This window comes from Alosa pseudoharengus, unplaced genomic scaffold (assembly GCF_046254945.1).
Source record: "Alosa pseudoharengus isolate Yale_2024_CS ecotype anadromous, Long Island Sound unplaced genomic scaffold, YU_APseudo_1.1 YU_APseudo_1.1_scf_12, whole genome shotgun sequence".
Taxonomy (NCBI): domain Eukaryota; kingdom Metazoa; phylum Chordata; class Actinopteri; order Clupeiformes; family Clupeidae; genus Alosa; species Alosa pseudoharengus.
Window position 1 is genome coordinate 31,569,423 of NW_027468587.1, and position 10,316 is coordinate 31,579,738.

Consider the following 10,316-nt stretch of genomic DNA (forward strand, 5'->3'; position numbering starts at 1 on the left):
GAGAGAAACTAAAAATGAACTACTAATTAATGTATTACGGTTCGTGTGAGATTATTGATTGAACTTCATTATTTTACACTTGTGCAGTTACCTTGTTAACTTGTCCATAAATGGATTTAAAAATATACAATGAAAATAAACATATGTCATTATAACTTAACACATAGCTAACTTGTTTTGTTTGGTCTTGGGATCTTCTTCCCAATCAAGTAACATACTAGGCCTACTTAAAATTGTGAATTAAATTATATTAATCAAAGTCTTGATATCTAACATACAACATTGAAATAGTTATTGAAAATGAATGTTTTTTGTTTTAGACGTGAGAGCAGCCTACTCCCATTCCGTTCTTTTTTGGAATTAAAAACCATACTGTAGCTATGCATTTGAGCATACAAACATTATTGAACTCAACTGATTACTTTGATGAAAACATGCCATGCACAGGCCAACACAGAGGGATGTTTGAAACTTACTTTCATTTTATCATACATAATACACTTGACCTCAATCCAAGATATCACATAATATGTAGGGCTTTTTACAGATTAAGTAAGTATTCAAGGATACAATATAGCCTTTAGAACCTCATTTCACATGCACATATGAAAACACTACAAAGACCTAAGATCTTCAGCTAGAGATGAGAAATCTGAGACATTATTATTGTACATTAATATCACAGTGTCTGCAGATCAATGATGCATTGGACCACATTACTGTGTCTCTGGCTGTGTACATGTAAGCCACTACCGAAAGTGTGATCTTGATGGAGATACTGTAAGCCGATGATTTCATCATATGCGCCAAAACAATAATGGCAGATATTATTTTGAAACAGAGAAAAGGCCATTTTCCAGTGGGACCATACAGTAACAGTAAACTCCACCACATTGGATTATTTAGGCCCAATACTATGACAGCCATTTAGTTATTCTCAGTGTACTGTTGTGTTTAACATTATGGGCCTCTCAAAGGTTCTGTAGACAAAAAGTTCAGTGTAATTCAGTCATACATGGCACAAACCAAAGCAGTCATAGGTCGCAAAACAGCATCACAAAAGCACAACATTTATGGCCTGACACTCTTAAGCTCTCCAACACAGTGTCTATCATTCAGTTGGCCTATTTTGGAGGGGGACTGCGTCTTGGCAGCTATGACCACATATTTTTCAACATGGTTTACAAAATAGTGTAACCACACTGGAAAGTGCTTTCTATAGTGAACTTCACATCCATGTCAATTCTTTAATTAATTGTATTTCACACTTTTCACTTACAAATAGATAAATTATTTAAAATTATAAGAATAAGAATTCTGTCCTCTGTTGGTCTCCAGACACTCTCTCGCTCTCTCTCCCTCTCTCTCTCGCTCGCTCGCTCTCTCTTTTACACACACACACTATAACACGCAAACTCTCCCTCTCTGTCTGAGTTTCTCTCTCTCTGAGATGGACATTTGTTACCTCTATTCCATTCCTTTTCTACTCTGTGTCTACCCCTCTGCCAGTTGTGTTCTACTCTCTCTGCACACATCTCCTGCCTATTGCTCGTCTTTTGGCTACAGTTCACATCACCAACACCATATTTTTGATTAGCCAAGGATGCTTTTTTTTGTTTTTTAGTTTTTAGAAGTGGTGTGGATATGTTCTCCATATTTCTGTTTGATAAAGTACTAAGCTACTCCATTTGATGTCTTTTTTGCCATCACTGCTGCCATGCATAGGAAAGGAAGCTTGGTGGAGAGCGTATCATTGTATTTTGCCACTCCTGTACAACAGATGGCGCTGGCTAAGAATGAACACTCTATCCTCTTAGTCGAACGTCATCTGCAGAAGCTTCGTTTAAGGTCAGTGAATACACAAATGTGATCAAATGTGTCTCTTAATTTTTTTATCTTGAGCACCAGACGTGTTATTAGAACAGAATCTCTACATGGATTTCAGTCACACATTGAAAGTGTTGTCACCTTATCCTTTCTAGCACGTGTTTCACAGTGTAGTTGTCCATGATGCTTAGGTTTGTTAACATTAGGCAGACCTGTAACCAGTAGCCTAACATTAAGTTAGCTAACGTTAACGCTAGTTAAAAATAACTATTCGTTCTCTGGTTCACTGACTGTTTTGTAACGTTACACCTAACATGGCCTAATTGCGTGAAAGTATTCAGATTAAAAGCCCGAGCAATTTAAGCACTGAGGGAACTAGCACTACAGAAGATTTGTAGCCACCATTCTGTAACGTTAACTTCTCAGACTTGGGAAGATACCAGCAGACTCGGATCATTCATGAAAGGGACAAACTGATATATCAAGGATAAGGAGAAACGCAGCAAAGCAGTATAAGGCGATACCCATAATTACATGGTCTTGACTTGTCTAGAGTTTGAAACGTATGAACCATCATGTGGCTGCAGTGTCACCTTTGACCTGTGCATATTGAATAGGCTGCCTAGTCTACGTGGTAAACAGACATGTAAACGATCGTGCTAGAAAGGCAACTCTCATACATGCAATTTTGCAGAAGACCTTTATAATGCATATCAGATAACAATAAAACGTGTGGCGTGTAAACAAAAGCCGTAGGGAAGATGGAAGAAGATCATCACCCTAAGAGAAAGCGCCGCCCCAAATTCACAGATGACGAGCTGTTTGCTCTGGTGTCTGCTGTGTCTGAAAATCAAGATGTTTTGTTTGGGAAGTTTCATTTGGACATTGGCCGTCAAGCCAGAGATCTGAAGACTACTGCTTGGCAGAACGTGACCGATGCGGTCAACAGTATCAGCGACGTGCAGAGGAGCGCAGTCGAAGTTAGGACCAAGTACAAGTACTTCAAGTATGATGTCACCAAAAAAGCTACGAATGAGAAAAGGCACCAAGAAGGAACAGGTAGGTCCACATAAACTCCTGTGAAACTGTTGTACCTTTATAGTTATTGGCCTGCACTCACTGATGGCTCAAAACAAAACTGCGGAAGGCAGTGTTATCTAGGCCTAGTACATAGCAAGCTGTTTCTGCAGTAGCCTATAATTGTAATGCATGATACATGCATACATATTTTTATATGACGACTAAATATAGGTCAGACATGATTATAGTTAACATTGAATCAATCTTTTTCTGTTTTAATCAAGTTTTGGAGGATGAGGGACTGTTGCCCCTCTCTGTAACAATATATTTAGAGGCCTACATGTAGAAAATGTAAGATTCATATTATTGCTATCCTATACTTTGTGAAATTTCCTGAGATAAATTAACACTGTAGACCCTGACCTGGGAAGCTTTTGTCCCCTGTATATTGTTAATATGTGGGTAGTACTTGGCCTAGTTGTCATGGTTAACATGGAAAGCAATCACATGTAATGTTTGAATAGTAGTATAGTAATAGTTAAATGTTTGTTGAATCATTTGATTTTCTCTTAGATGGATATCTGTCAAAAAAGATTTTCTACACCCCCGCTGAGAAGGCCCTACGGAGTCTACTAGAGGTGCACTCACTGTTAGGGACCTCTGAGGGGCCTTTTCTTAATGACGTGATGGCACTGGTTGTGGGTAAGCAACTACGAGCAACTGTTATGCTGATCTTTGAATCTTCTATCTAGATTCTTCCAGAGCGCTCTGGTCTAGATAATCTCGTAACTTAGCTGATGTTATCATATCAAGACCATAATATCATCAGTTACACTTGCTTTTTTTCAGAAGAGGAATCACATTCCCCAGAGCCGGGGAAACCACTAGAGTTGCCTTCTTGCTCTGTTCCTGCAGTAGGGCTCCCTGCCGAACCAGAACCAGAACCGCCGACAGTCACTACGGCAACATCTACATCACGGGCACCAACAACGAATCATCTGTTGTCAAGGCGACGAAGACCAAGGCGGACCTTTAAACAACACCAAAGGCATCTTCCTAGCCATCGGAGAACGAGGAAGGAAATGCTTGTGGTGCAAAGACAAATAAGAGATTTGCTGCAGGATATGAACAACACCATAGCCACTGGCTTCAGAGATATTGCAGCAGCTATAAGATCTGTGGCAGACAACAACAGTCATGCATAAGTCAGAGTTAGAGCCCTTGACTTGGTTTTGGGGGGTTAGTGTATGGGATTAAAAATGATATTTTCTAAACATAATTTCGGGAGGAGCCATCAAAAATTATTAGCATCTCAATTACCACATTTTCGCTCTCATATGTCCTTTTCTACATTTCCTTTTCATATATTTAAGCCTGTTATCCTGTCCTGTAATGCCTACGCCACATGCCCACTGACACAAGCACCATTCTCTACACCTTATCCATAAGGTATCAGTGAACACCTCAATACAGGTGTTATAGGCATCCCAAGACCATTTCTAAGGAATTTCTAAGCTCAATTTCAGACATTCTGATGGACACTAGTGAATCATTTTGTTCCAGATATGATGTATGATTCTCGATCTCTTACTTTTGGCCTTACTTTTGTACTTGCATATGATCCTTCCATCCTAAGGACCACAATGGAAACAACTATTGGGCTTTGTCATTTTTTTATATCCTTTTGAACACTTCTTGTTGATTGTTCAATAAAGTTTCAATCAAAAATCTTTTCTTTTTACATCATTTAATTTTTTTGTGGATTAAATCAACAGTATGTCCTTTTTGGTTTGAGTGAAACTTGGTTTAGAAAAAGGCTATTGTACATACTAAAATGCATTTAAAACAATTTTTTGTACTAAATTGGTTTCACTTCCTTTGGATACATTGTATTGTTTATGTACAACACAACTTATGTCAGGACTCAGGAATCAAAGCAAGCATAGACTAGGAAGATACTGAGAAAACAAATAATGTTAGTACACAACAAAATGATACACAATTTTGTTTACAAACTGTGAGAGTTGTTTCTCGGACATCATGTCACTGCATACACTGTGAAAGATCTTTTTAGATGGAACACAGCCATATGTCTGAACTTGAAGCCATCTCGGCTGTAGCTGTCCTCCGTCAGACATATTGGTTTTCTGCCAATACACGAATACACTATCAGTGCCAGCCACCTAATCAGTGAAATGAGGGTTCAATTTGTTTTCAGTCCACTTCATATGAACTACTCATCTGTTTTACACTTTAGACTGATCTCAGGTCAGGAGCTTAATTATGGATCAGAATTAAAAAGGGAGTTTATCCTTACACAATCAAGATGTTATTTCTCTCAGTTCTCAAACTTTATGCACAAGTTGACTTGACTTAGTTATTTCTCTTTGTGCACTCTGTCTTTTTATTATTCTATGTTGTATTTTATGTCTTTTAAAGATTGTATGTACTTTTAAAGCATTTTTAAACTATTGCCCTTTTATGTACTATTATTTGCTTTTGTTTATGTAAAGCACATTGAATTACCCCTGTGTACGACATGTGCTATAAAAATTAAACCTGTCTTTCCTTGCCTTTGTGTTCACTTTAGTGTGTACTGACGCAGCAGATATGTATGCTGGGGGCAGCCGTGGCCTACTGGTTAGCGCTTCGGACTTGTAACCGGAGGGTTGCCGGTTCGAACTCCGACCAGTAGGAACGACTGAAGTGCCCTTGAGCAAGGCACCTAACCCCTCACTGCTTCCTGAGCGCCGCTGTAGCAGGCAGCTCACTGCGTCGGGATTAGTGTGTGCTTCACCTCACTGTGTTCACTGTGTGTTGAGTGTGTTTCACTAATTCACGGATTGGGATACATGCAGAGACCAAATTTCCCTCAAAAGAGTATACTTATATACTTATACTTACTGAAAATGTATAGGCTACATACATCACTCAATCAACTATTATTTTTTTGTGTGTTTAAAGGCCTGGTTGCTGTTGTCCTCCATCTTGCTTCTGTCCTCTATTCCTCGGATGCTGTCCAGCGCTGTCCGCACTGCCCGTCCCCTCCTCCTCCGCCCTCTCACTTCCTCCTCCCGCTCGCTAGCGCTGTCCCACCACCGCCCGCAGATGGCGCCGGACCCCACCCGGCCCGTGGAGACGTCCATCCGGGCCAAGCTGACGGAGGCACTGCAGCCGGCGCACCTGGAGGTTCTGAACGAGAGCCACATGCACGCCGTGCCGCCGGGCTCCGAGTCGCACTTCCGCGTGCTGGTGGTCAGCGAGCGCTTCGAGGGCCTGCCGCTGCTGCAGCGCCACCGCCTGGTCAACGAGGCGCTGCGCGACGAGCTGAGCAGCCGCGTGCATGCACTGGCCATCCAGGCCAAAACGCCCCAGCAGTGGGACAGCAACCCGGCCCTGGCCAAGAGCCCAGCCTGCATGGGGGGCTCCAAGCACGACGAGACTGTGGCCGACAAACTGAAGGCCGGGAAAGACTGAGGCGGCTTTAAGAGCTAAGAACTACACTGAGTTATTATGTATATTTGTAATCAATAACTGCTACTATTAAAACCTGTGATTAAAACCATAGTAACCCACATCCCAGTAGTGTCATAAGACTCTTTGACACGTCGGATGAAGATGTAAAGCCACAGAGCAGGTGTCAGTTATGCTGACTGTATCTCACTTCTACATGAATGCAGTATTACAGTAATATTGTAATGTGGTTGAAATGAGCGGCCTTTATTATGGTTGTTGCTGTTGAGTGGTTTGTGAGTTGCCATTTAGGACAGACTGTGGGGTCGTAAAGGAAATGGAGATCCACAGGACTTGTGGATCTCCATTTTATAATTCCTGTGTTGCTGGGTTTTGTTGCAGCCAAAGCAAAGGCTGCTAAATAGTTTGAATTGTAACGATAATAAATCTAACAATTCTACAGTAAAATGTGCTCATATTCATTCATTATGTGAAATACTTTAAAGCGCTATCCTCAATAAAAATGAATTCAGTTGAGAGCATTATGTATGCTTTCAATCTGACCACTAGAGGGCAACAAATATCAACCCATTACCAAGTTGGATCAAGGAGACCACAACCATGTAAATTGACCTAAAATAACAAAAAAAAAATGTTTTACATATTTTACCATCTATGGTATAACGCATTTATGTTTTGTCATTTTTTTTATATTTTTAAATAGAACATTAGGGGCTTATTTTTAGGCCTAGTTATTTTAACCACAATTGAGCCACCATCCAGCATTACCAGTTCAATGGTGAAACAAGTCAATAGGAGTCATGCTTAAGTGTTTAAACCCTTATTTAGAAAACGTTATTATTCCTAACCTCTACCATTTCCTTACCCGTAACATAACCATAATCTAACCTACTATAACCATAATCTCACCCTAAAAAAACTCTTAATGTATTATGCACACAATCCAGGTACTCCATGTTCATCAAAACCAAGATCACAGGAGTTCCAAATGTGTTCTCTCCCTTCAAATCTGGAGTCAACACGTAGTAACATAAGATGACCTCCGTGCTCTGCTCCCCATCTGGAACAGTTGACCTGTCAGCCCACAAAAGCTTGTGAGGAGGCCGAACAACTGGTGGCGTCGTGCGGATGGCCAAACAGTAACGCCACCATTTTACGGCCGTTCCCCCGCGTCCATTACGGAGACCCTGGGGGGGGGAGAAAGCATGTGGGTCAGAGCCGTGGAGTGTGTGTTAGACTCACTGCCCCATGAGGGAGGGTGATTGTGAGTAGGGTAGGGTGAGGAGGGTATCTGCGGGCCTGTCTTCGGATGGGTGATTTGTGCATTGCCATTCCAGGTGCGGTGGGGCCCGCCCGGAGATCCATCACCTTAAAGGTACAGAAAGTGACTCTGCTGCCTGTTGGCCGTTCACCCCGTAGCCTCCTTCAAAGCTGAGGGGTAGAGAAGCCAAGCTGTTGGGTCATGCATTGGTTAAAGGTGGGGTCTATGGGTTTAATCTGATACACTTCTTGTCAAGTTTTAGTCAGTGAATCGCTCCTCACGGGTTCTCTAGATGTCTGTTTTGTGGGGTTCACACGCCAACCTGGCTCTGTCAATGGGAGAATGACACAGTAGTCCGGACAGCCAGTCAACGCACTGTTTCAGCAGCACAGAAGGGGCTGAGCTTTCGCCAGAATCACAGACTCGGACCTTTAACTGGGGTTGAGTTTTAGGTATCATTTGGAATATTGTGGTAGAAATATTCTCTGTTTTTTTTTTTCTCCGAATGCTGAGTGAAAGGTTTCTGCTTCCGCTGGTGACTATGATGGATCAATATGGGGGTCATTGCGTTGCCCGTGTGTTCCAGTATCAGGCGCATCGTCTGGTGGGAACCCTGGTGGTTCTGCGTCAGAGTGGCCGGACCGATGGTGCCTGGACGGGGCTGGGATCGGCCCGAGCGGACGGTTCCCGCAAATGTGCACCCCCCCCCCCCAAAACCATCTGATTTACGTGACTGTGCTGGAGCCTCTCTCCTGTGCGCAGCTGACCCTCTCCGGGCAGAGAGGTCAAGAGGTCAGGCACGGAGAGCGCCAAATGGCCGTCTGAAAAAGCCCCCATCGGGCCCTTGCGTCTCTCAGGGATTGTCGCTGCAGCTACAACAAACTCCCTGCTGGAAAGGGGGCAAGTTTACTCACAGAGGTAGAGAGAGGTGGTGAGAGAGAGAGAGAGAGAGAAGAGAGAGAGAGAGAGAGGTGGTGGTGGTGGTAGGGGGGAGGAGAGAGAATCTGTTCCACATTTGTTGCAGCCATAAAAGTGGTCTGGAGTCAGTGTGATTACACTGTGTAAAACGCACAGCTTCATCTCTGATTCAGTGGGAAAGGTTCCCAATGATCATTACATGCTACAAATGGTATTTACCAAACCAGGGGATTAGCGCACCATCTCAATTCAACGGAGGCATTCAATGAGAGCTCACTCGCCCCTGTTCAGGACAAGGAATACATTGTCATCAGGACGTTAACGAAGAGTTGCAAAGTTGAGAGATGATATTCATTAGTTTCAACTGTTCCCAACTATTGTGTCTGTGAAAGGAAAGGGAAAGGCACCAGAAAACAATTAAACTTTGGGGTGATGGCAATAGCTCATTAAGTCTTTTAATTTGAAACGTTTTTTTTCTCTCTCTCTCTCTCTCTCTTCTTTCACTCTCCACTCTGCTAACTAATGAAAGCGATGAATGAGTAGCTGTGAAGAGCAAGACAAAAGCAGGAGAAGGGAAGACAATATCCTTGTGTGGGAGAATTAGTTACACTCAGTAGTCCGAGTATTCAAAGCAGAGAGAGGATCAGCGGGGATTAAGAGAAAAGTCTACACAGGTGGGGTGAGGGAGAGAAGGGGGTCACATGACAGGACATTACCTTGTTTGGGAAACAACAGGGTCCGGCTCAGGATGATGCGGCCCGAGACATTTAACGCTGGAATGAATTTACACCACAGGCGTTCGTCAACACAGAGAGAGAGAGAGAGATGACTCTGTATTGTGAGCAGTGCTTGTGTATAAGTCATCAGAAATCCTATTGTGCCCATTCATGTTGAAGAAAAGAGTTTTAAAAAGAATTAACTAAAAAGAGGAGAGAGAGAGGATTTTTAGCCAAACTACAGCAACGCTTTCTTGTTTTGAATTTTTGATAGATTTGTTCTCACTGATGTGCTTGGCTTCATAGTTTGTGATAGATGAATGTGTGCTCGGTAGTCAGATCTGTTTCTATCCTATAAGTGGTGGTGAACCGACTGAGACTTCAGGGTAACAGAGTACAGACTGTGAGAGAACTGTTTCAAACACCAAAATAAGTTTGGTATGAAAAGTATTTGTCTAACTTTTGGACACTTTTAGCTTTATATGCTCCTTGGTTTAATACAGTTTAAGCTGAAAACTGCAATTTAGCCCTGAATAAACTCTGGTCTAATGCAATCCAAACTGAAATCAACATCCTTCTTAAAATCACCCAATAACAACAGGGACTGAACTGCTCTCACACGCTTCCCTTCAGAATCCCCCACTCAATTAATCTCCTCCTGATTTCCAACTCTGCCTTAGACACACTCAGATTTGTTATTGTTCTCCTCAGTCTGTGCTTTCTCCTTCCCATTCGTAAATCAAGAAGACGTAGAAATAAGTTCACAACTGGCCCTCTGACTGATGGTCACTGAAGCTCCAAAAATACCCCTGCCTGGCTCGGAGTGAGTGTATAGCAGCACATGCCACATCCTGCTGCAGGTTTTAAGGATGGCTCTGGTCATCCCCCAAGGCCATAACTCTTTCCCATTGGGTCGGAACTGAGCAGATCTCAGGATAAGGCTCTTCACCTGGATATCCCTGGTTGGACCCTGGGGACTGATTGCGTGTGTGTGTGTGTGTGTGTATGTGTGCGTGCGTGTGTGTGTGTGTATGTGTGAGAGTGAATGCATTTGTGTCTATCTGTGTGTGTGTGAGTGTATGTGCTCAAAAGCTGGACAA

The 10,316-nt window shown here is 42.6% G+C and overlaps 1 protein-coding gene across 2 annotated transcripts; it reads left to right on the forward strand.

The window, feature by feature from the left end:
• Nucleotides 1-1,729: 1,729 nt before the first annotated feature.
• Nucleotides 1,730-6,424, forward strand: bola1 (bolA family member 1). Of its 2 annotated transcripts, XR_012986283.1 has the most exons (4): nt 1,730-1,848; nt 2,700-2,886; nt 3,421-3,549; nt 3,697-5,409. XR_012986283.1 is itself a non-coding variant. In XM_076280845.1 (2 exons), the coding sequence occupies exon 2, from the start codon at nt 5,860-5,862 to the stop codon at nt 6,322-6,324; it is 465 nt and encodes a 154-aa protein (XP_076136960.1). In that variant the 5' UTR covers nt 1,735-1,848; nt 5,812-5,859; the 3' UTR covers nt 6,325-6,424. The 2 variants fall into 2 exon arrangements, 1 of the variants encoding a protein (XP_076136960.1); XM_076280845.1 differs by lacking the exons at nt 2,700-2,886; nt 3,421-3,549; nt 3,697-5,409 and adding an exon at nt 5,812-6,424 and having other exon boundaries at nt 1,735-1,848.
• The last annotated feature ends 3,892 nt before the right edge of the window (nt 6,425-10,316 follow it).

What these genes read in the sequence shown, in the direction of transcription:
- bola1 (XM_076280845.1), top strand. Translation starts at nt 5,860, where the DNA reads ATGCTGTCCAGCGCTGTCCGCACTGCCCGTCCCCTCCTCCTCCGCCCT.